Here is a 25,356-nt window from a genome sequence, read left to right as displayed (position 1 = left end):
GGAGATTTTCTTTAGGGTAACTGAACAGATCCTGCAAGTGGGTTCATGTTTCCCTTTGTGACACTTACTAATATGAAGTATTCTGCTTCTTTCTGATGCTGACCGCAGCTCACAAAGCCAAGCAGTGGAGTCATGGATCAGTTCCTCTAGTAGGTCTCATTTTCCTATCCTTAACTCACTGCTGAGTTCATATGAAAGCCAAACAACCTGGAGGACTCAGGAGAATGGCGTTAGGATACTCCTAAGAGATCTTGGGCAACATTTGTGGATCATTTAGGGCCTCATTGGTCCGTGAGTCAGTTCCACCTAACTGATCTTTAACATCCTCTTCAGCTATTCACATCTCCAGAAGAGTAGAGGACCACAGTGACTCCTCATGGCTCTGGTTTGTCCTCCTTCATGCTGTCTGACTGGAGACATAAGGTTCTCACCTGAACACCTGCCAGTTCAGATAAGGAAGCAGCCTTTTCTCCTAACCACAGACCATAAACCAGAGAAAGAGAGAGCTGTGGAAGAAGAAGTGATCATTCTTTTTGTAGGACAAGAGAATGAAAGGATATCTGACTTTCCTGTTATAGGGTAGTCTGGCATTATGTCCACAGCAGGCACTAATTAGCATGGCTCCCATGTGTCACATTCTTAGAAGTTGATTTTTTGAAAATCACCTTCTCACTAGGAACAGTAGTGTATATCGGTCATTGCAATATTTTCCTTTTAGTAACTATATGGGTTTCCTGAGCTACTTTAACAGAGTGCCGCAAATTGAGTGGCGTAAAACAATGGAAATTTATTACATTAGACTTCTGGAGATTCGAAGCCTGACACCAAGGTGTCAGTGAGGCCAAGCTCTGGCTGATGGCTCCAAGGGATAATCCTTCCTTGTCTCTTCTACTTTTTGCTATTGCAAGACAATCTCGGGTTTATATGCATCATGCCAGTCACATTGCCATCTTTACCCCGCAGTCTTCACTCTCTCCCCTCTGTGTGTCTGTTTCAGTAGAGGTTTCCCTTTTCTAGCTGGACACCGGTTATATTGGATTAGAGATCACCCTAATGACTTCATTTTAACTTGATTAGTTCTGTAAAGCTTCTACTTCCAAATAGCATCACATTATGAGTACTAGGGGTTAGGATTTCAACGTGTCTTCTTTGGCAGGCGGGGCACAATTCAAACCAAAACAGCAACCTTTTGAAAAAGAGGTTAGTAAAAAGGTAACAATGTATCTCTCTCTCACTGAAGCACATCTAATGCTCATTATACATAAAAGGGAAAAGTGGGTTTTCCTTCTTCAATGGTGACATCTGAGCTCTGTAGAGTTTGGACAAAAAGAATGATTATAAGGAACTTGATCCTTTGGCTGTCGGTCCCATGTGGTTTAAAATTGTGACATCCTATGGTTATTATTTAAAGAATGCCTTACGGTTTGGGCAGAAAAAAAATTCAGTGCTTGGAATATACTATAAATTATTTAGAATGTTTTATCCTGTGTGGTGGTACCTGGACTTTAGTCAGGGAAGATGGAGATGTTGGGCTTTTTTATTTTTATCTTTTTGGCAGGCTGAGGGGAATCAAAGCTAGCGACATGTTCAGACTCTACCGCTGAACTAGATGCCCCTGTCTTGCAGCTCAGCATATTAGTTTTGTTTTGTTTGTATGGTGATGTTTGTTTTTGTTTGTTTGGTTGTTCATTTTTTTAAAACAGGACCTTACTATGTTGCCCAGGCTGGCCTCAAACTCCTGGAATGAAGTGATCCTCCTGCCTCAGCCTCATTAGCAGCTGGGACTACAGGCCACAAGTTACCATATCCAACTCTGGATAAAGTTTTTTTTTTAATTGGGACAAAAGGATGGGATGCTATAATCACAAGATAGGTATCAACTGATAAGTTTACTTGACTTCCACACTTCAGAAAAGGAAGAGATGGGTTTGGGTTGGCAACTGCAACAGGTGATTATCGCTCTGGGAGGAAAGACTCAGAGAGTGAGCAGTGTTGTCAGACCAGCCTTCCTCGGCCCCAAGGATGTGTCCATCCAGTAGGAAAGGAGGAACCCAGAATGTCTCTTCATAACACGTTTTCAGACCCTTTCTCCTTGCCTCCTTACTCACTCCCAATCTGCTCCCTGGTAGTTCAGGGACTTTAAAAGCTACCAGGGTCCAATTCTTAAGATGCCCATGGCTTACAGATGCTCTCTTCTCTCAGATCTGCAGTTACCTCCTCCCCTAACTCTAAATGCTCCTTTTCTCTACTTTCATCTCTATGAAACATCATCTCTACGTTTGTCCTTCCGTTTGATTTGTTTCTTTCCTGGGGTCCTTTGCAGCCTCCTGCTGCTATAAACAAAGTAACTAAGAGCTTAAACTTGTCTCAAACACTCCCCACCTCATGCAGTTAACTGAAGCCTGGAATTCCCTTGATAGCACCTCTTCACTTGCTGGGTAATCAAGGGTCCAAACGACCTCTTTTCACATTGACCTGGATTTTCAAACGACAGGAAGACAAGGGGCCATCCTTCTTCACAATAGTCCTCCTGCCTCTTTCATTTGTCTTATGGCTTGAAACACCACTTCTGATCCCTAGCACAGTTCTAATGCAAGAACCCACAGACTGAGTTCTCTGACTTTTTCACTTATAGCAGTGACTCCATCATTCCAGCAATCTTTAGGAGTTAAAATTCTATTAGGCATCTTTGATCTCTCTCTCTCCTTCAGTAATAGGCTCCACCTTAGTGTTTCTGTGAGGTTTAATTGGGGAAGCCACATAAATCACTTAGAACCAAGAGTAAGTAAATCACTTGACACGGAGTAAGTACTTCTTTATTTAGTTAGGGAATATATTATTATGGTGCCCTGTGAATCAGTGTAGATTTCAGTCTCCATGTCTCCCTCTTTATGTTTCTCAAGACCATCCATACACCATCCATCCTTTCTATTCCTCTGGTCATCTCCCTTAACAAAATCCACTGCTTCCCATCTGAATCAGACACAGAAAGTTTAAAGCAGTAATGGCCAACCTTTTAGAGCTTTCAATGATACAAACAGCTTGCAGCAGCATGTGTACTACGGGTTTGCCAACTCTGGTCTAAAGCATCTCCTGTCTCTAATCTCTTCTCACCTTTCAGGTCCATCTGGGATACAAGATCCAGATAGTGCTAATAAACAAAACCCCAACTTAGATGGTGCCATCTGACTGCTCAAAAATGTCAGTGCTTTCTCCATGCCTCACCTGGAAACCAAGCCCTTCCAGCACACCTTCCATTTCCAGCCTTGCTTCCAGAACAAGCCAGACTATGGGAAATCTCTGAAAAACTCTCCTGCCTCTCCCACATCCATTCCTTCACAAATACAACACTCTCAGCCTGGAAAGTCCCCGCTGTCTACAAGTAGCAATCACTCTCAATCGGCAAATCTCCCTGGCTGCATGGAATGACTTGTGTTTCTGTCTTATGCTGCATTGTCCCTGGCTCATTTTCCTCTCATAGAGCTACATTTTGCCTCTTGCTCATCTATCTTTGCTTTCCTATAGAATCTTATCCGGTGCTTCATAAGTAGAAGCCACTCAATAAATACTCATTTTCTAATTGAATACCTTTCTCACTTTATGGTGGGAGACACCTCTGTATTACACGAGATTCATATTCCAGCTGCGGAAATATAATGTGTGGATTTTCTTTGACCCAATCTTTATGCTGTCTGATCCTCCTCAAATACCCCAGCTTGCATTTTTGCAAGATGATTTAATAATGTGCATTTCCTAATTCTGCCTTTTCATTGTTCTCATTCTTAATCTTACTCATTCCAAGCACTACCTGTGCTAACAGCTTGTCTTCATCTCCTAAACTTTAACTGCTCTCTTGTACAGAATGATGCCTGTGGATTAAACCACTGAAGAGAATTGCTCTTGTTAAAGATCTGGTCTATATCAGGGAGTTCAAGGCTACCAGTTAAAAATGTCATGAAAAAGGACTGATAAGTAACTAGAAGCACAATGTTGTATATACACAAATTGTTCTCCATTGCAGGGTGCACTTTGGAAGTTCAACCAGAATTGTTCATGACATGCATGAGCTGATGATATGACATACTTCACAGTCACTGGCACAGCACTACATAAGAGGATGGGTATTTTATGTGCATCTAAGCAACTTTCGTGAAATATTTTTTGATTCTTTTGGTTAGGCAAGATGAAGCCATCTTTATGACCATGTAGCTGGCATAAAAGATGCACATTACGTGTCAGCATAATGCAGTCTAATGCATTTATTTTGTGTGAGCACAGCACCTGAGAACTGTTTATTTTGCAGAAACACTGAATTAACTCTTTAATTGCAGTCCATATGCCATAGAATCAGCAGTCTTATCACATTACAGCCTTTGCTTCCTTTAACAGTTTTTTTAGTGTGCAAGTTTATTAAGGATACATTAAATAAAGAGAAGGAAGTAAAGTGTAGAAGTGACTCTTGTGTGTTCGGTATGGTCTTTATTTATCCTGTGAGGTGGGTATCGCTCTACAGAGGGTCACAGGGAAGAGCTGAAATATCCAGCTTGAATCTTGGGAACTACAAACTTCTCAAAAGCCTTGGAAAAAGTCCCAATGTGTCTCAACTGCATACATCTCCCAGGACACGTTTGAACTTCCCTAGTGCAGGCTGCTTTGTATCTACCTGCTTATCGATACACTCTTGAGTTTTGATAAATGAGTGGACGATATCCTTTAGCTCACTTGGATGCTGATGGAGCCTAAGCAGAGTTTTCTTTACATATTTGTTTAAATGATTTCCTCTCCCGTTGGGAGGAGAAATAGGGCTGGACTGATCATCAGCACTTGAAGACAGCAACATGGTAGAATGGAATTGCCTACCAGGCTCTTGGTTCCAATTCAATACGACTCCTTTTCAGCTGAAGGGCCCTGATAAATAATGCAACCCTCTGAACCTGTTTTCTTCTCTATAAAATGGAGCTAATGATGATCCCCTGATGGAGTTGCTTGGCACAGGGCAAGGACTTTATAAATGTTAGTTCCTCTCCTATCCCTCTACACCTTCTCCTGTATCAGTGACGGTGAACCTTTTAGAGACCGTGTGCCCAATCTGCAACTCAAAACCCACTTTTTTTACCGCAAAGTGCCAACACTGCAATCAAACATGAACACTCAGCCGCTGGGGCAATGCTGGAGCGACTTGGCTCCCATGCTAACAGAGGGCTCTGTGGGCCGCTGCGGCACGTGTGCCATAGGTTCACCACCACTGCCTTCTGTTCTATCCCACACTTGGGAGAAGTCAATGACATTGGAGCATGGGGAAGCATTCAATATTTTCCCGTTTACCATTTTCCATTTCTTACACGAGTCAATCACGGCAAAAACATGTCTTTACTCCTCCTCCTCTCCACTTGTCTCCTCGCCCTCAGTTCTGCTACCTCGCAGCCTCATAAGAGGAGAGCAGAAGGAATCTAGGGCTTCCACAGCCCTGGCTGTTCTGGGTAGGGGCTCATCCTGGCAGCAGACCTCGACTGGAGTTACAATAAACCGCCTCTCTGTGGACAGAGAGAGGCGACAGGTGTTTATGTGGGGTCCTTCCCTCTTCGGTTTCACCCAGGCCGGGCCCTGGAAGGTGATCTCGGCGCCGGGAACACCCAGGTCAAGGTGCGAGGCGGCCTACCTAAGCAACCGGAGGAAGGGAGGGGACTGATTGGGTCGCAGGCTCTCCTATTCTAGGTTAAACATTTTTTGCCCCGAGGAAGAATGTCTCGAACTCCCTGTACCTCCAGGAATGACTCACTTACTGGGAGCGGTGTGAACACAGGTGTAATACTGGCCTGAGCAGGACCTGAAGTCCCAGAGCGGTGGAAGGCCCGCTCTCCCTTCTAACCCTTGCATTCCACACACAGAACCCCAAAGCTCAAACAGGTTGAGCAATTTGCTAGAGGCCTCGAGGTGAGAAACTTCCCAGGGCCTGGAATCCGCTGTCGGAATTCCCAGCCCCAGCCTTCCAAAGCTACCCTCCTGCCAGGGTCAGAGCAGCCCACGGTGACACAGCCCGCGCCGCCTCCAGGGGCCTGTCAGCGCCGGCTCTCCGATTCCACTCGGTCCCCTCAAGTACTTCCTCGGGTCCTCCTCCCTCCCAGCCCAGGTCCCGCTGAGTCGGCTGGATGAAGGGATGTACGGCCCTTCTGCCTGTGCCTACACACGCATTGGAGTGAAAGAAAGCTGCAAACCCCGCTCCTGCAGAGCTGCGCACAGCCACTAGCGAAAAGGGGGTGCAAAGCGGGGCCGGGCTCGGGGGTCAGCCGGCGCCAAGTCCCGGGCTAGGGGCGGAGCCTCGCTGTGGAGAGCTAGAGGGAGGAACGCGACTGGAAGATTTTGGAGCTATCCGGCGCCCGCCGGGGAGGGCGCTGGAGGTGCGCGGGCGAGGGGCTGGGCGCGCGAGCCTGGGGGCGCGGGGCGGCGCGGACCTCGGAGGTGCGGCGGGCGCTGGGGCGGACGGCGTAACCGGAGGCGGAGGGGGCGGAGCCGTGCTCGCAGCTGCCACCCGGCCGCCGGGCCCAGGCAGAAGACACCGCCCGCGGCCCGGGCACGCACCGCGCTCAGACACTCTGCAAACAATGCTCCGAGGCGCCCGGGCGGGCGGCAGATCGCTGGGCCACCGACGGCGAGGCCCGGGCAGCGCAGCCCCGAGGTGAGCCCGTGACGCTTTCTCTGAACCCCGCCTCTTTTTGTCTGGCAAACGTGGCCGCACTGGGGGGCTCTGCTGGGGCGCTGCGGTGGCCGAGCGAGCGAGCTCCTGTCCGCCTCCCCGGGTGACAGGCGGCGGATCGCGGCGACCGGAGCGTCCGGACCGCGTGCGTCCGGGGGTTGAGCCGCGGCGGGGTGGCCCAGCGGGAAAGACTGGGGAGCCCCGGGGTGTTTCGGATTCATTGGAGAGCCGCACTGTTAAAAGCGGGGAAACTTTCCTCCGAGTTCCGGGAGGGGACCCGGCTGCCGTGATGGCCTTACTGGTCTTGCTGGTCTGGCTGCTCTGTGCGGCAGGCGACCGAAGCGCTGGGCGCCTTGCTTTCTTCCACCGCGAGGATTGTCAGAGCAACCCGGAGCGAGAGGCCGCCCGGCTGCTGGGACCCGACCCCGGTGTGATGGTTTGGGGGTCCAGGGTGACTACCTCTTTTGCAGCAGCGCGACTCAAGAGGGGGCGCGGTGATGCCCTTTTACAGAGCCTCGGCTGAGCCCGCTGAAATGCACATTGTGCGCACATTCTTAACCTTTGATCGTGCTGCCCCTCCCCAGCCGGGGACACACACACACACATACACTCTCTCTCTCTCTCTCTCTCTCTCTCTCACACACACACACACACACACACACACACACACACACACACTCAGAAAATAGGACCTCTGCATTTTTGAGTCCTGAGAATGAGAATGCAGACTGCTGAGTGTTCTCGGCGAACAGCGTGGACCCTGTGCGTGTTTCTCCCAGGGAAAGCCTGGCCAGCACATGGTTTTGCAGAGCTGATAGCAAAGCCCAGGGGACTAGGGGCAGGGGTTTTGCCCTGCATTCAGTCCAGCATCAGATTTGCAAGGCTTTATTGATCAGTGGCCCGAACTATCATTACCACCCTTCTCCTGTTCCTTTTCTCGGAAGGAAATCTGACAGGAAGCCCTAGGGAATTCTGCAGTTAGTTTGCTGTCCCGGTGTCCTGTGGAACTCAGTATCCTTCTTATTGGTTTAAACTAGTGGATGCAGAGTGATATTCCTCCTGCTGGGATTATATTACATGGGGTTGGAGAAAGAAAAAAGAAAATTAAAAGTTATGTGAATATCATAACTTAACCTGGTATGTGTCACTTTCGCCTTTCTGACTTTCCAGCCTTGGCCAATGCAGATTATTGAAATCTAAACACTTTGCATATACATTTCCCGTTTCAGATGGTGCACTTATTTAAAAAAAGATTTTTTTTAGTGAGTTTTCCTCAATTCTGTCACTTCAAGGTAAAGTGTACAACTTCTGATGCAAATATGAGGGACATTTTGAGCCAAAATATTTAATTGTATGGATATTGCCACCCTGATTTCTTCAGATCCTTTTTGAAACAGGGTTAGAGTGAATCTGACAGCTTCAGTCTTCTAAATTGTAGCCACAAATCTGGTGCAGAAGTTTGCAGAAGCAAAGCTATTTTATCATGATTTGTATCAGAAAGAATGCCTAGCTCTTTTTCCAATCTTACACTGCAGCCTCCCACTGAAATGGGAGAATTTGCATAATTCTGGGGGCAGCTTCCCCTCAGAGGTAAGGAATGTGGGCTGGGAAGGTGCAGTTCCCAGGCTGAGGAGAGCAGCACTGGTGAGGAGCCAGCTCTGCCCCTACTCCTGAGCACCCCTTGCATGTCCAGCATCTTCTGCTTCAAACAAACAGGAGATAATTCCAGGTGCAGAAACACCACAGGAAAAGTCTTTTCTGGCTCCTCAGACATGGTTGTAACTTCACAGAGAAACCAGTTTTAACAGAATGTAGTGCATCAGTGATGGTGGGAAGTCCAGGCTTCCACTTTGTTCTGGTGTTCAGCAGTTGCTCCTGGAAAACTGTTGTATCTCTGAGCAGTTGTGTAGTGAAAGTTGTCCTCACTCAATGTTCATAGAGTTTTGGAGCTAAGGATGGAAGCAAAGAGGGCTCTCCTACATGATTCTGAAGAACTTCTGGCACAAGAGTAAACTCGAACCTACCAGATGCCCAGTACTGCTGCTGGCCAATGAAGAGGGATGAAGGAGGATCCTTAGAAACAAGATGTATGCCCAAAGCAACCCCTTCCTCGTGAGAAGCTTGTGTTCTGGGTTGCTTCTTGAGGAGGAAATGAGATGTGGCCACCATACACTCTCTCACTGGGAATCTGGGGTAGCCCTTGGGGAAGTAGCTCCTCCTCAGAGAGCCAGCCTGAGCAAGAGCTGGCAAGAACCAGCAGCTGCTACTCAGGAGGCTGACAGGAGGGTCACAAGTTTGAGGCCAGGCCTGGCAGTTTAGTGAGCTTCTGTTTCAAAATAAAAATAATGAAAAGGGGCTGAGGATGTAGCTCAGTGGGAAGGCCCTGAGTTCAATTCCCAGTACCACAAAAATAACTAAATACAAAAAAGAGATCTGGCAGGAAGCTGAGGAGCCCACACAGAGCTGGTTTCTAAGCTATCTTCCAACAGCCCTTGGAGGGGGAATGGGAGACTCTGCCTACACAGAGCTGGGCCTGATGGTGTCTTTCCTGTGGCCAGGCAGAACTACCTAACCTTCAGCCATCAGCTTCCAAAGGGGACTTACTCCCCAGGCCTGAAGAACAAAGTACTTCTTCATTTTTCCCCTTCCCTCTGCAACTTAGCAGCAAGCCTACAGGTCTCTGTGGCCTGAGAGTGCTGGAGAAAGAAACAAACCTGGCTTTGGTTCCTCTGCTGTGGAAGCCCAGTGACCTCTTCTGGAGAACTTCTCTCCTGGAGAAGCAGGCAAGGAACCTGCTACCTGGGTGTTTTTGGAAGAGAATAACGTCACCAACAATCATGAAAGAAAAGGATCCATAAGACCCTAAGAGTGATTGCTGAAAGACAGTCTTTTATTTCAGAGTGTTCCTTTAGCCCAAAGAAGTAGTTGACTTCATTGTTAACTTTGGAGGGAAAAGTTGGCTGAACAAGCACCCCTGTCTGTGAGTGTGGGAGACAAGAGAGAGAGCCTGTCCCACAAAGACCTTGGAATGGTCTTTGGAGTTCCTGGCACACTCCACCTGGTTAGTCCTGTTGGTTGTTTTGAGAGCATAACCTTAAGCACATTCTCAGGGGAGCAACGAGTGCAACCCCTACGGCAACCCTTCCCTGGTCCATGAGAATTTGTTCACTTCTAGGTCTCAAGGCAGACTTTTTCTCTGGAACACGCTCCTGATGGGGCATCAGTTCATTTGACGTAGGGAAGGAGAGTGGTGAGCAGTAGGTGGTTAATGGTGAGCTAATCAGTATCTTGAACCAATAGATGAGAAGAGTGGGTTGCCAGCAAAGTCAGCTTTTCTTTCCAGAGCTGGCAAACTTACCTGTGGAATGGGGCTAGAAGCCACCTGATAGGTTATTATGCAGGTGATCTGGTTAGTCTGCAGCCCCTGAGCACCACCTTAGGGTGAATGTGCAGGGAACCTTGCTACCCACTGTGCCCTCTGCTTTGCTCTCACAAGCAGTGAACTCTTCCAATAAGCTGAGCACTTTCTCCTACTTAATAATCTCTTCTCTCATGTGTATTTTATCCAATAACTGACATGAGGAGTGTGGAGACCATGTATTTATTTCTCTTCTGTTTTCTCCCTTGGCCCATGGCACCCAGATTTCTTGACCTCACTCAGCTTATGGTTGAATGATGCAAAGTAAACAAGAGGAGGGGGCAGAATTCCCAGGAAACCAGATCTCCCAACAAGGTCCCCCTGAACCTCATCTTGCCCTTTTCCATCCATTCCCATCTCCACCTGGCCAGGTGTGTGGATAACAATGTCCATCTCAGGCCCAGGCCTACTTCTGTTCCTCTATAGCTCTTGGTCAAAAATTGTGGGCTGTTGTCTGGAAGCCATTGCTTTTATTTCCTCTACTACTTTGCTCTTCTTGTTTTGGGGGACAGTGCCCCAGGCTCTGTACCCCCCCCCCCCCCACGCATACATGTTTCTCACTGTAAACTCTATGTGATTTTTCCCATAGCTGCTCCAAACTTCCAAGCACTTAGTGCTTTAGGAGATTGAGATGTGTTTTATGCTCTCTATTCTACTAACAGAGCTGTGTTTTGTTTTTATGACTTCCAGTAAGGCCATACAGCTAGAGAGTGTCCAAGAGCCTTGTGACAAGTTGGTTAAGGGCCCAGAATAAATGGAATGCAATCTTTACCTTTTATCTTCCTTCTCCCCCACTTCCCCAATCAGATAATCAGACTCATGGTTAATGCACCTGTCTTCTGCAAGGCAGGTCTCTGATCAAACCCATGTCCTGCCTTTCCAGGAGGCTTCTCTGGGACCCACTCCTGCCCCCCACAAAACTACACCCAAGAGCCAGGTGCAAGATGATCCAGCACACTCTCAGCCCACGATGCTCCAGACCACCCAACTGAACTGTGAGAGCCCAAAAATGTCTGCGTGCAGTGACTTTGTGGAGCACATCTGGAAGCCCGGGTCCTGCAAGAACTGCTTCTGTTTGCGGAGTGACCACCAGCTGGCAGCAGGCCATCCTCAGCCCAGAACAGGCAGCCTGCCCGCTCCACCTCGCCTGCCTCCCAGGAGCGTGGAAGATGAAGGTGTGAATGGCTCACCCTACTGCAAGCCCACGATTGCTGTGAAACCCACCATGATGAGCTCTGAGGCCTCGGATGTATGGACAGAGGCCAGCCTGAGTGCTGAAGTCCCACAGGTGAGGCTGACTAATCCCTGTGGCATCTTTACCGAGGCTGCTCCTCTTCCAGCACTTGGTGGCTGGCTGGCAGCCAGGGAGGGCTGTTGCAGCAAGCATCCTGCAGTCGGCCTGCCCCAGGATTGCTTTTGCCCCACTGCTGTTTGGCTATCATCACCCTCCTTTCTCTGTCCCTTTAGGCTAATAACCACTAATCCAACACCTCATAAGTTTCTCCTGTGATCTAGAGATTTGTATAAGGGCAAATGGAAATGAAACTTTGTTTAAAAAATTATCAGCAAAAAAATTATCAGCAAATAATTTCAGATATACACACAAGTAGCAAAAATTGTATTATAAATCCCGTCCACCCAACACTTCTTCAGTAACTGACTCTGTCCATCTTGTTTTACATCTGCCCCATCTACATCTTTTCACTGTGATTTAGAAGCAGACCCCTGCCAGGAATTTAGCTCAGTGGTTCCACCGCCTGCCACACAAGCGCAAGGACCCGAGTTCGATCCCTGGTACCAAATAAATAATAAATAAATAAATAAATAATAAAAATAAAAGCAAACCCCAAGCAGCATATCAGTTTAGCACATACCACTATTATTTCAAAGATAAGATTTTTATAAAAAAAAATAACCAAATGGTGTCAGCACACTTGAAATATTAGCATAAATTCATTATCATCATTTAATATCCAGCCAGCATCATACTTGTAGTTTTAAAGTTTGGATTTTACCAGCTTTGATCTAGAGTCACTAATACAGTGACATCCTTAGCAGGTAGGCTGTCTATGCACCCCACAGGTGACCCATGGAAAAGGTATAATTATTGAGAGGGCACATAGACCAGGCCTGCTGGAGTCTGCTGCCTCTGGATATGTCTTTAGAGGCCATAAGTATGTCTGAGATATTCTAGGAACGCTTCCCTCTGTGTTGACCTCTCTGCATGTCTTAGTTTTCCCCGACCAACTCAGTGAGTGGGCCAGGAAGGGCATGTAAGCGTATGTGAAAACAAAGGTCAGTTTTGGTTCAAGGCTTAATTGAAGAGAGGCATTTCCTGTGATTGCCGTGAGCTCCCTGTCCCTTTCAGAGCTGCCCCCTTTCCCTGACCTGGTCACACCCATTCACCAGCGGATTGTTGACCTGCATCAACCTTCACCTACATAAACCAGCTCAGGGGCTGCAGACTCTCTAAGCTCAAAAATTTGTGGGAAAGGAGACAAATGCAGGCTCTACTTTGAAGCTGCTTCTGAAAGTGAGATTGATGAGGACTTTAGAAAGGAAGGTGGGCAGTGAATTTAGTGATGGGAATGACCAGTCCATATCTCTCTCATAACTCGACTACTACGGCCACACACAAAGACTAGAACTGAGGTCATTGCCGTTAACTGGGAGAAAAGGCAGCTCTTCCCCATGGTCTGAGGTGGAACCCAGAAAGAAAAAAGGAAGTCCTGACCTAACTCTGAAACCACCTCTCAGCCTCCTGCCCTGGTCTGACCAGCCACCTTGGGGATTTTAAAAATCACTATGATTTGAGTTTCTTCAGAAATGCACTGTAACAGTGTTATTTTCTTTTTTTTTTTTTTTTTTTTTTTTTTTTTAAAAAGAACAGAAAACAAAAATTAAACAAAACCTAAAACTCTGTTTTCTAAGCCTGTAGAACAATTGCTTCACTGGATATTTGTGAAAAAGAAAGCAATGTGTTCTTTTTAGAGGTTTTTCTTTCTTTCCCTGCTTTCCAGACTTAAGTCCAAAGCATTACAGACCCTGGAGGGCAGGAGATGAGGGGAGCACAGCTCAGGATCTGGGAAGGTAAATGCCCTATGGGTGCCCCAGCAGTGATTGCAGCCTGTAGGGAGATCAGAAGGTGGGCGTGTGCAGAGCTCGCCTTGGGTCCACTTCCTATGTGCCTGGACTGCACTATAGAAGATGCTGACAATATCACAGCACTTGGCTCTCACTTTTTCTCTCTTCCTTTTTTCTCTGATGAAATCTAATGTAAGTCTTTTAACCTTGACAGGTCATCTGGAGACGAGCCCCTAGCAAGCTCCCCCTCCCAAAGCAGGAAGACGTGCCCATAGTTTACCTGGGCAGCTTCCGTGGTGTCCAGAAACCTGCTAGTCCCTCTGCCTGCACGGATGGCAGCTCTCACTGTCCCCCTGCCTATGCCATGGTTGGTCTGCACAGCCTGCAGGCCCGGGGGGAAAGGAACATGGCCTTCCACCCAGTGGGTTTCCCAGATGAGAAGGCTGGGCAGGAAGGGAAGCCCACATTTCCCAGCCAAGAGCTGCCCTCTGCACAAGAGAGCTTCCGCCAGAAACTGGCAGCCTTTGCTGAGATGACATCTGGCTGTCACAAAGGCCCCAGGCCCTGCCCTTCTCCACAGCCCCCGCAGGAGTCCCTGCCCTCGGAGGATGAAAGTGATCAAAGGTGCTCCCCCTCTGGGGATAGCGAAGGTGGAGAATACTGCTCCATCCTGGACTGCTGCCCCAGGACCCCAGCTGCCAAGGAGACTATACATGCTGAGGGCTCCCAGGGCAGATGTGGAGGGGGCAACTCTTCCCCGATGTGCTGGGAGCGGGGAACAAGTGCTCGGTCTCCAGAGGAAGAGAAGCGGAGTCTGAGCTTCCCCAGGGACTGCTGTGGCCAGGGTCCCTCAGCAAACCCAGCCCACCTGGGGCCCAAGAAGCTGTCCCTCAACTCTGAGGCTGCCAGTTCTGATGGCCTGTCTTGTGGCAGTGGGAGCAGTGGGACCAGCAGCCCCTTTGCCCCTCACCTTGAAAATGATTACTGCTCCCTCATGAAGGAAGCTGTGCTTCCAGGGAAGCAGCAGGACTCTGACTGCCACGTGGTCACCTCTAGCAGGTGCCCGGAGTTCCAGCCCCCAGCCCACCCGAGGGAGGCTGCACATCTGGAACCCATCTATGCGGAGAGCACCAAGAGGAAGAAGGCAGTTTCAGTGCCTTCCAGGCCACAGGCCAAGGCAAAGCAGGCACCTACTGCTCAGGGCCAGGTATGGACAGGTGATGGGAGGGCTCAGAAAACAAAGTCTGTCTGGAGCCGGGACAAAGAAGGCTCAGATACAGCTCCCCAGGTGTTGGCCACCATCACAGTCATGGCTGCCCACCCAGAGGAGGACCACCGAACCATCTACCTAAGCAGCCCAGACTCTGCAGTGGGTGTGCAGTGGCCACAGGGTCCTGTGGGCCAGGACTTGGAGGCTGGCGAGGAGGAGACTGTAGCTGGGCAGAGGCCAAGCTCCAAGGAAAGCCATCCTCTTGATAGGTCTGAAAACACACCCAAGGGGAGGCCTGCCATTCCCCCCAAGCTGTCCAAGAGCAGCCCGGGTGGGTCCCCGGCATCACCTTCTGCTTCTTCACTGACTGACCCCAGTGAGGGGACCTCAGGCAGCAGGGCACCCCACTCTACATCCAGAGGCTCAGCTGACCCCACTTCTTCCTGCCCGACCAATGACCCTGCCAGGTGGCCCCCTCCTGCTGCCTCCACCTCTGCCTTGGACCAGAGGCGGCCCAGGTACCAGACTGGTGCCTGGAGTCGCCAGTGCCGGATTGAGGAAGAGGAGGAGGTGGAGCAGGAAATGAGTCAGAGCTGGGGAAGAGAGATGGATAATGGCACTGTGGACCATTCAAACTCTTCTACCTGGCACCGTTTCCACTCTACTGATATCTCCTCTGGGCAGAACAGCAAAATCGGGTCTGGGATGAGCAAATCGGCCTCTTTTGCCTTTGAGTTCCCCAAGGACAGAAGTAGGCTGGAGGCATTCTCACCTCCTCCCCCACCTCCAAAATCCAGGTGAGTAGCAGTGTCTGTGGGATCCTGTGACCTGGCTCTAGAGGAGAAACACCTTTTTGCAGGAACAGGCACTCTGTTCCTGGATACCTTTGCTTTTGCTGCCTCTGTGGAAGGTTCTCAGGCCGGGCTCAGCTTGGAGTCCTGTCTTCCAGGCAACCCTGTCTGGCCAAAGGCCTCTGTGGCTTTACGTGACCTACCCAGATCCCCAGTGTGGCCTTCAGGGGACAGGAATTGTTGCTGGTGTTTGTGCTCAGCAAACAAACCTTCAAGCAGTTCCTTGCTCAGATTGTGTATTTGGAATGAAACTTGCAAGGAAGTACCTCGGGCTGGAGAGTAGTTTAGTGGTAGAGCCAGCCCCTGAGTATGGCTACAGAGAAAGCAAAAGCAAGAAAAGGAGAAGCAAGCTACCGCTTTTTCTGTATGCTCATATTTTTATAGCTCAGTACTCTTTTTCTGTAAGCTTTCTGAAGGACACTCTGAAACTTTTCTTCATTTGTTTAAACATGCAAATGAGGTCTAGAGGCAGTTAGGAGGACAGGGGGAGGCAAAACTGACAAAGCCAAGTGTATGCTTAATAAACCATTACCACAACAGTGCCTGGGCCCTGGGGCTAAAGTTAGAAAAGAGGAAGCAGCACAAGGTTGGTAACCCTCAGATGTGCTTCTTTTTCAAAGAAAAAAAAAAAAGTAGTTTCATGTTAGCCTGCTGAAACTCACAGCTTTCTCTACTGCCTCACCACTATCCTGCCAGATTAAAGTACCTTTCAAAGTCTCCAGAAAAATAAATGCCTTTCTTAAGCTATTGAGCTTTGCCTAGAATTTAAATTCTGGAAAAAAGCCTGGTGAAAGTAAAACTGATTCTTATCAGGGAAAAGGAGAAACCTGCTTTTTTTTTTAATGACAGCTTTCTGAATAGACTTTCTCTAGTCATGTCATAGCTAGTGTTCTGTCCAGTGGATGTGCCTTTAGGTTGTTGTCAGAAACAAGGGAAGTGACCGCAGAGAGAAGCAGCTGTGACACTTGACTTTGAACGTCAAGGTGTCTCGGGCTGTGGTGTGATCTAACGTGGCTTGTGCTCATGGCTGTGACTTTGTTCTGGTATTGCATTGGCTGCCCACCATGCACAACGGACATCTGCCAGACCCTCAGATGTTCCAAGGCTCTCTCTGGCACTTTGGCTTCAATGAGAACTCCCTGAATGAATGAGTGATTCAGCAGCCAGGATGAGCTCCTTTTTGTATAGTAGTCACTGTGGGCTAGGCATGCATTTAAGGAGGTTAGACATAATAACTCACTGAAGTCTTGGAACAACCCCGGGAGGGAAGAATTACCAGCCCCAATCCACACATGAGAAAAGAGAGATAAAGAACTACAGTAACTTGTGTAATTGCCGCTGTCCATGGCAACCCAGCCCCAAGCATGTGCTCCTGAGCAGACAGAGTGCATGAGCTGGTGTCTCCGAGCAGGGTGTAAAGCACTGGCATTCTACCTGTGTGCCTCGGTCCTGAGTGGTTATTGGAAGGCATCAGCTGTGCTGCCATTAAACCAAGTTGTTATTCCATCTCTCTCACAGGCTGAGTGATCTTGAGCAAGCCATTCACTGTCATTGAGTCTCCAGGTTCCTCTTCTCTAGGATGGGATGACAATAACACTTATAGCATTTCACCGAAATGAGATGAACAGCAAAATCTAATGGGGAACTGAGTTATGTAGGCAAAAGCCACCCTGACATGTAAACTGTGGCATTGACACCTGTGCCTTAAAATGAGAATCAGCCTGGCCCAGTCCCTGGAAACACCACCTGAGCCTTGGAGAAGTATCTAAAACTGTCTCACTAAAGAATCATGAGACCTGGAAAAAGCCTGATAACCATAGCAACATGACTCAGGAAGAGTTCTAATTAGCATCTGGGTTGAGATCAGAGTTTTTGGTCCAGTATGTTATAATAAAACTCTTGGATTCTATATTGCATAAATTAGGTGGGAATCTCAGCAGTTTTGGGTTCCATCTTTTAAAGAACAAAACAAAAAGTTCTTATTTTCAGAACTGGGGAGAAAAAAAAATCAAGAAATAAAATTAAGAGAACATAAAAAAGAAAAGAGCACCTCATACTATTTAAAATAAGTCAAACTAGTTTAATCAGGGCAGCATTTTCATATTTTAAGCATTACTGATATTCTCTTGAATCTTCACATCTCCCATGTGAGAAGATGAAAGGACAGGCTTGGAACCATAAAACTGACTTCTAACTCTGGAACTCAGTACTCTGGAGTTGAGTACACTTTTGAGGAGGCCAGGAACTCCAAAATCTTTGAACCTAGCAGGTCAGGTTGGGTATAAGCAAATCTGTGTGGTAGTGAGAATACAGGCCGTATTTGGTCCAGTGCCAATAGCTCTGTACACTGATATCATGTCAGGCTAATGTCCAAATGGAAATTGTGGAACATCTTCAAGCAACATGGGAGGTAAAGCTGATTTCTTCTCATAGATGCATCTGTTAAATGGGTCCTATTTCTAAGGACTGGCTTCATTATGTATGTTATATATGCTTAGAACTCTAGAGAGAGTCGTCGCTTCGTGAAACTCAGTGTTAATATCTACTTACTCAATGCAGAGAGACAGAGCCACCTGCTTTCTTGGGCCATCATGGAAGAACAGAGCATGATTTTCTGGGTTGTCTATCTTCCTCTTTTATAAAACTGACTCTGACTTGACTTTTCTGTGGTTCTCCTGTTTGAATGTTTGGCAGTAGCTTTTCTGTCTGTTTGAGATATCCTCTGTAAACTCTCATTTGTGTTCTTTGATGTCCTACAGGATAAAGAGTCTGCTTGCCCAATTAGTATACTGAAGGGCCCTCTTTGGAGGTGTTTAAATGTGTGCCCTCCTTCTGGGCAGGTAAGGAAGAGTCTAGGTCCTTCCTTATCTGTTGCAGCCAAGGCAGCCTTCTCCACCCACAAACTCAAATGAGCTTAAAATGATGAACTTCAGCAAATTTCTGGGTCTCCCTGCCCCATTCTAGGGTGGGGCTTTAAGGTGAGAATTGACAAGTACTGCTGATTAGGAAAGGAAAAACTGCAGGCAATAAGCATGGACTTTTAGTTTAAACAGCACCTTCAAGACTTAAAGCAGCTTAATGAAAGCTGCAGCGCCTGAAGGGAAATTAAGATGCAAACAAAATCTACTTTCTTTCTACCCTTTATTTATCTCCAGATGCAAACCTAGTTTAAAATGACTTATGACTTCTGAGTGACAAGGTCAGTTGAAGGAGAACCATCTGCTTAGGGCAGACAAGTGCTTCACCAAAACACCCTAAATTAAGATGATAGGCCTGACGATGACAGAAATAAGATGAGTTTATATGCCTTCAGTTTCTAAGTGACTATAGGTCCAGATTTATATAGGTCCCAGGTGAGACTAATCAAAAGAAAGGTTTCTCCCAAGCAAATGAGAGATGCTTTTGTTTTAAAGTTATCACTCAGGACAATTACAGTTTTAAGCCACTACTTGGTAAATTCTTCTCTTCCTCTGAGGGATGCTGAAGAGCAGAGGCTGAGTCTGTCCCTGGGCTTTGCTTTTCTCTTAAGTCCCCTTCCATGTTCCTACAGACAGGTAGGGATGTCATAGTTGGAGCTCCTTTCTGTCCATAGGAGCAGCTACTTTTGTAAGATGAGGAACCAAAGTGACTTCATTGTGTGGTCTCTTCTGTAACATGGTTTCTCAGCATGAGCCCGATGATGGGAATAGAAGGAATGAGATGGCCATTCATCTCCAAGCTCCATATCCAATCTGATTAGAGCTCCAAGTGCTTTCCACTGTAGCAAATTACAGGGGTACCAGTTTAGAAGGAAAACCCAGACTCCATGCTTCCTGGGCTTCTCTATGTGGCATTTTGAAAATCACAGTATGTATTAGGAAGCACAGTATTTAAAAGAATCTTCTCTATGTTTAGGCCTGTAGACCAAATTTAAATAAGCAGGCTGGAAGTAGAGCTGGTCAGGAGAGAAAGAATAGAGGATGCACTCCAGTGGGCGAAATTACCCCTCCTCCCAGTACATACAGAGTTTGGCAAATAGGATGAAGCCCATGTATCAACAATGAAAATTTATATTCTGTCCCATAGCAGAGGCAAATTAATAGCTGGCCTTTTCCCAGGAGTTTATGGATAGAACCTGAAAACACAGGGCAACTCCTATGCCATCAATCATACTTGATTTCTATTTTGCAGTTCTATATTTTTTTTAATTTCTGATTTGAAAGCAGTATATAACTTTTAAGATCTTCTTACTTTCAAAATACATCCTTGGCTAAGGCTAGGATTAGAGATTCTTTCCTTCATCAGACATCTACTAATTGCCTGTGTATCTGTGTGTGTGTGTGTGTGTGTGTGTGTGTGTGTGTGTGTGTATTTCACTGGGAATTGAACCTAGAGCCTTGTGCATGCTAGGCAAGCACTCTACCACTGCGTTACATCTCCACCCCTAATTGCTTACTTTTTGGAAGCTCTGTAGAAGGTGCTGAAAAGTCAGTTACTTGAGTTCTATCTTTTAAGGATTCTAAGGGTTGAGTTGTAAGAATTTAATCAGCAAATGTGCAATATGACAACCAAAGCTCCACCTCTGCTTTGATTGCCTTTAAAGAGACTGGTTCACAGGATCTGGATTCTTACCACATTCTGTGTTCTATTTAGTAACACAAAAGTAAACTCAGATTGATGTGCAGCAGTAATTACAGTTCTCTTTTACCAAGATTAGCACAGACTTGTAGATAACAATTTATATAGAAAAATAAAGGCCAGGTGCTCCTTGAAGGCAAAGGGCGTGCTTAGCCATCTGTAATTCCAGAAGGGCTAGCTTGGTGCCTGGCACATAATAGGTACTCAAGAAATATTTATTACATTTTCAGTAGCAGGTGGAGACTATGTCTTGTTTATTTCATATTCCAGAAAAGCACCAAACTTCATGCTTGGCAAATAATAGGTGCTCAAGAAATCTTGAAAAAAGAAGCAGGCAGCTCTGAATATGAAGTGTCCGTCTGAAATCAGATTTCCTGGTTGTCCTGGTATTCTGTTCATGTGGTTATTTTGACAAGTAACACAGTGTGTCTTGCACTGCGTTAAAGTAGCTTTGTGTTTGCATGTCTCCAAAAAAGTGTAAACTCCCGAGAATGCAGGGGCCAGGTCTCATGCATTCTTCATTAACTTCTCCATAGCGTACTTTAGCATAAAATCAGATTTGTGGTAGGTATTCACTGTACAATTGAAAACCTAGTTTTTAAAGGCCATAAAACACTACAGATTAAACTCTTCTTGGCTTGAGTTTTCACTGGATACCCATTACAATTCTGTGGCTATCTGTGCTCGATAAGACATCGTCACCTCGTTAAAAAAGCTGAGATTAATAATTGTTAAGTGTTCAAGGTGGGCAAACACCATGAGGGCACAGTGCATCCTTTCTCGGATTAATTACTCTCCAATGATTGTACATTGCACTTTTGCAACTGGATTCTATTACTGTGCCTTTTTTTTTTTTTTTTTTGATTGAGCAGGTGTGTGAGCCAGCCCTTTCTTGCCACAAGAATGTTCCTTTCAGGTAGTAATCATCTAAAGACTTTTTTCACCAGTGAGTTGCAAGGAATTCTAGGGTGTGGTTTGCTTCTATGAGAACAGATTTTTTTGTATGCTTTCTAAGCGGGAGTGGTTGGAAAACACACCTTGAGCTGTCTGATGGAGCCCTTTTCTGTCCATCATACAATCAAAAGGACTGTGTTTCTGGGATGGCCCACTTGCTTTGTGTCCGTGGAAATTACCAATTAGTGAGATACGTTTTCAGTTAGTGGCCCAAGACATGTTTTGTTTTTGTTTTGGTATTGTTTCAATTGCCTTTGCATTCCTTCTATCAGGGTTAATAGATTAACTACAGAGGATACTTGGTGCCCTTTTCTGCAGCTATTTAGTTTCAATCAGAGTTTGAAGGTCATCTTTTGTTTAAATTGCTCATTATTTCTTTCCATTGACTTTTGGAAAGATCCCTAAAAAGGTTGGGTGTTAAAGCTGGGCATTGCAGCACATGCTTGTAGTCACAGCACTTGGAAGGCTGAGGCAAGAAAGAAGATCACTGTGAGTTCAAGGCCAGCCGGGACTACACAGTGAGACCCTGTCTCAAAAGAACAAAACAAACAAAAACAAACAGTTGGATGTTAAGAGTGTTCATATATTTCCTTACAACTTTGTAAAATTGGCTGCTTCAATTAACTTGTGTCCAGTGCTCTGGATAGCTAATCTTGTTTCCCTGAAGGGCAGACTTATATAAACAATTGTTCTTTGTTGGTGACAAGAGGAACTTTCAGGTTGAAGACTACTTTTTAAATATCCTTCCCTTTTTACTCATATATTTTGCCTTCCAGTTAATTTTGGTACCTATCCCTGTCAAATGGTCCCCCTGACTTTGTGGTAGTTTGGGTCTTACCTATTTCATACCAATTTATATATATGCTATAAACTTTTCTAAAGTCTGAAACCTGGGAAAATAATTGGTGGTGATATCACCGTATGTTTCTGAGTGGGAGGAAGCCCTTCAGAATGGCTCCTGCTCTTTGGGAACTCCATGGCAGAAAAATTAATTGGAATAAAAATACATTGAATAAATATAAGAATTACTAGAGAAATGGACATATTAGCAAGTAAAATGAACTTGAAGATCAAGAAGAAAAGAAAGAAAAGTCTGAAATTTTAAAATCCACCAGAATAGGAGCATAAACCATGCCAACTAAGCTAAATTGTCAGCTTGGCTGGATTAAAAGGCTCCTAGAGGTGATCAGGTCCTGTGGGTGAAATACATATCAGTGAATTAATCCATTCATAGGGCAATGTGCTATTAGGAAGTGGGGCCCAGTTGAAGGTGGGTCACCCACTGGGCAAGTGCCTCTGAGGGTGCATGTCTCTTGAGCACACTTTCTGACCCATTTTGCTTTCCAGCCCCTGTGAATTAAGTAGCTTTGCTCCACCACACCTTCTACTGTGATATTCCTGCCTTGGAGCCAGCTGATCTCTGAAACTGTTAGCCACATTAGTAAATGTCTCCTCCTTTGCATATATTGACCATTTTGCTTCATAAACTGGAAAGCAGACCAGTACACTCAATATGTGCCCATCAAAAGGAAGGTAAGATTTTTTTCTGGAGCTCCATGTGGGAAGCCACCCTATAGGGAAGTTTGTCACAATTAATTCTGCAGGTTGTGCAGAGGTGGAAGTTCAAACATACATGCCAGCAAAACCAGCTTTAAAATCTAAAGTTTACCATCTAAAATGCAAAATATGTGGTGATCAATACCTGTTTCCTGTATTAATTGAAGAGTTCCTTTCGGAGAAGACATCTGGTCTGTCTAATCCAGTGGCCCCAACCTGTGTTTGCTAAAATAAGTAATCGTCTTTGACTAAGGTCTCATATTTCATACTGAAACATCAAAATGTCTTGTTCTTTCTCAGTGAATGATTGTGAATAATCCTTAAATTTTCTCTTTGGAACACTAAACCATGGTAAAAAATAATTACTATTAAGTTTATTTTCCATTATTTAAAGTATAATTTCCTTTTCCAGAAATAAATTTACTTTTTCAGTCCTTAAATCTTGTGTTAACCAATGCATGTTCACTTAGACTCTCCTCTTGGACTTGTTCCACTAATTTTATATGTCTAGGATTGGGGGTGAGGTTCTGGGTGCAAGAGTTGGGTCTGAATTCTTTGAAGGAATAGTTTGAACACAGAAATTAAGTATAGTGAATTTAAATTGAGGAAAAGAACAAAGTATTATTTTCATGACACATAGTACATATGGTTTTTTCTAACCTTTCTTGTCGGGTGAACATCTAGATTGGTCAACCGGGGATGCACATGTCTCTAGGAGATAATGGAAGAAAAACAGGACCAACGTTTGCTGCTGTGTCATACTTACTTGGCAACCTTTCTTCACATCTCTCAAAATGCCATCTCTCTGTTTATATCTCTCCTAAACTTGAAATAGATACATTTTCTGTACAATGAATTCTAAACCCTGATTCTCCAATCCTGCTGCTTTATCTGCTTTCAGTGTAGGTTCATGTTTCCTACAAACATGTAAAGAAAGATCACGAGCACTTTGTGTGTGGAATATACCAGACCCTTGGAGTTTAGGGCCTAATATTTCCTTATATTGACATTCATTTAATCGCTACATATTGGGCTCTGGGTATAGGTGGAACCCTTATCATGTACTGGTGGGGAAAGGACAGGTTGTTATTAGATCTTATTGTATGGAAAAAACAAAATTGAATGAATAATTTGTATCATACACGAAAGTGGACTGCAGGTGGAATAATGATCCAAATATGAAAAATAAAACCATAAAGCTAATTTAAAAATCACTCATAGGGTTTTTAAGACCTTAAAAGTATATCCCATAACATGATTAATGGATTTGACTTCATCCAATTAAAAGATTTCTGTTGAATGGATGATGCCATAGGCAGTTAATAGATGACTGTGAGACTGAACAAAGTATATTAAAGACTGAAAAAGATTAATAGAATTTTAAGGCACTTTTATAAATCAACTAGTACAATGTAGGGAAACTAGTAGCAAAATGGGCAAGAGGGACAGGTAGGCAGTTAACAAAAGAGAAAAACAAAATATGTGACAAGAATAAGAACTACTTAACTTCATTAATAATCAGAAATGAAAAATTAAGGAACAGTAAGCTTTGTGTTCACTAGATTGATGAAAATTACAAAATCAGATAATACAATATTTTGGCAAAGACAGAAGAAAACAATTATCCATACCCTGTTGCTGGAGATGGAGGCTGGAGCAACTGTTCTGGAAAGTAATACATCATTACCCAGTAAAATTGAGCATTGGAGCACACTGTACTCCCCTAGGGTACATGCCTTAGAGAAATACACACACACACAGGTCAATAACAGGATGTATACAAGGAACATCATTACAACATTACTTACAGTAGCAGGAAGTTAAACCAAATGCAGATACTCTGCTCTAGAAAAACAGATAAATAAAATTTCTTAAGTATGAAATTAACTACTTAATCGAGATGTCAGAAGCAGTGAACTAAAAGTATATACAAAATATGGATGGACCTTAAACAGGTATTATGGGGTGAAAAACTAAGGACAAGAAGAAGACATATCACACAAAACAATTAGCATAAATCAGTGGAAACGTGCAAAGTAACATTATATCTTTTTTTGTATATAAAGAAACCTGCTTTCTTAACCTTTTAGAAAGCTATGGTAAATTATTCATACCATAAAATTTGTCATCTTTGGCGTTTTTACATATACAACTTGGAACCAAATTTGGTCATCACTGGATAATAATGAAGGATTAATTCTAGGACTACCTGAAGATGCCAAAATCCACAGATTCCCAGGTTCCTTATACAAAATGTATTTGCATATAACCTATGCATATCCTCCCATATACTATAAATCATTTTTAAATCACTTGTAATACCTACTGCAATGTAAATACTATGTAAATGGCTGTTATGCTGGATTGTTTAAGGAGAAATCACATGACTAATGTCATGCCTAATCACATGTCTAATGAAAAGTCTCAGGGTTTGGTGAGGATGCCATTTTTATTTCCAAGGATTATTAATCTCTGGTTGTTTCAATCTGGATATGGAACCTATGGATACAGAAGGCTGTGTGTACCTTCATACTGGGGAATTCTTTTCATCTTGCAAAACTAAAACTATACCTATTAAAGAATAGCTTCCCACTTTCCTTTCTTGGCCCCTGACTTTTTCTCTGAATTTACTCTACAAACTTCATATAAATGGAATTATATGTAGTATATATTTTTTGTTACTGACTGCTTCATGTAGCATAATGACTTCAAGTTTTATCCATGCTGTAGCAAGTATCAAAATTTTCTTCATTTTTATGACTGAATAATGCTCCATTAAATGATAGATGATAAACGGATAGATAGATAATTTGTGCACATATATACCACAATTTGCTTCTCTATTCATCCATCAGTGGACAGCTGCCTTGCTTCCACTCTTTGACTATTGGAAATAGTGCTGCTATGAACATGAGTGGACAAATATCACTTCCCATCCCCCTGCTTTCAATTCTTTTGAGTGTACCCTCGG

At 45.0% G+C, this 25,356-nt stretch overlaps 1 protein-coding gene and 1 pseudogene across 1 annotated transcript in view; one reads left to right on the top strand and one right to left on the bottom strand.

Annotated features, from left to right (window-relative positions):
- LOC101701249 (cytosol aminopeptidase pseudogene) overlaps positions 1 to 5,288 on the bottom strand; it is an 80,296-nt pseudogene extending 75,008 nt beyond the window's left edge.
- Positions 5,289 to 6,545: 1,257 nt separating this feature from the next.
- The window catches only part of Prag1 (PEAK1 related, kinase-activating pseudokinase 1), a 56,241-nt gene continuing 37,430 nt past the window's right edge, over positions 6,546 to 25,356 (top strand). Inside the window, exons 1-3 of the mRNA XM_004867644.4 lie at positions 6,546 to 6,676; positions 10,996 to 11,400; positions 13,411 to 15,203. Coding sequence (XP_004867701.1) covers positions 11,083 to 11,400; positions 13,411 to 15,203 — 2,111 coding nt within the window. The 5' untranslated portion in view covers positions 6,546 to 6,676; positions 10,996 to 11,082. The remainder of the gene's footprint in view (positions 6,677 to 10,995; positions 11,401 to 13,410; positions 15,204 to 25,356) is intronic.

The sequence above is a fragment of the Heterocephalus glaber genome, unplaced genomic scaffold (assembly GCF_053883595.1).
Source record: "Heterocephalus glaber isolate CG9 unplaced genomic scaffold, H.glaber_assembly_v1.0 deba00001461, whole genome shotgun sequence".
Taxonomy (NCBI): domain Eukaryota; kingdom Metazoa; phylum Chordata; class Mammalia; order Rodentia; family Bathyergidae; genus Heterocephalus; species Heterocephalus glaber.
Note: the sequence above shows the minus strand (reverse complement) of the source record. Positions and strands in the feature narration are given on the sequence as shown.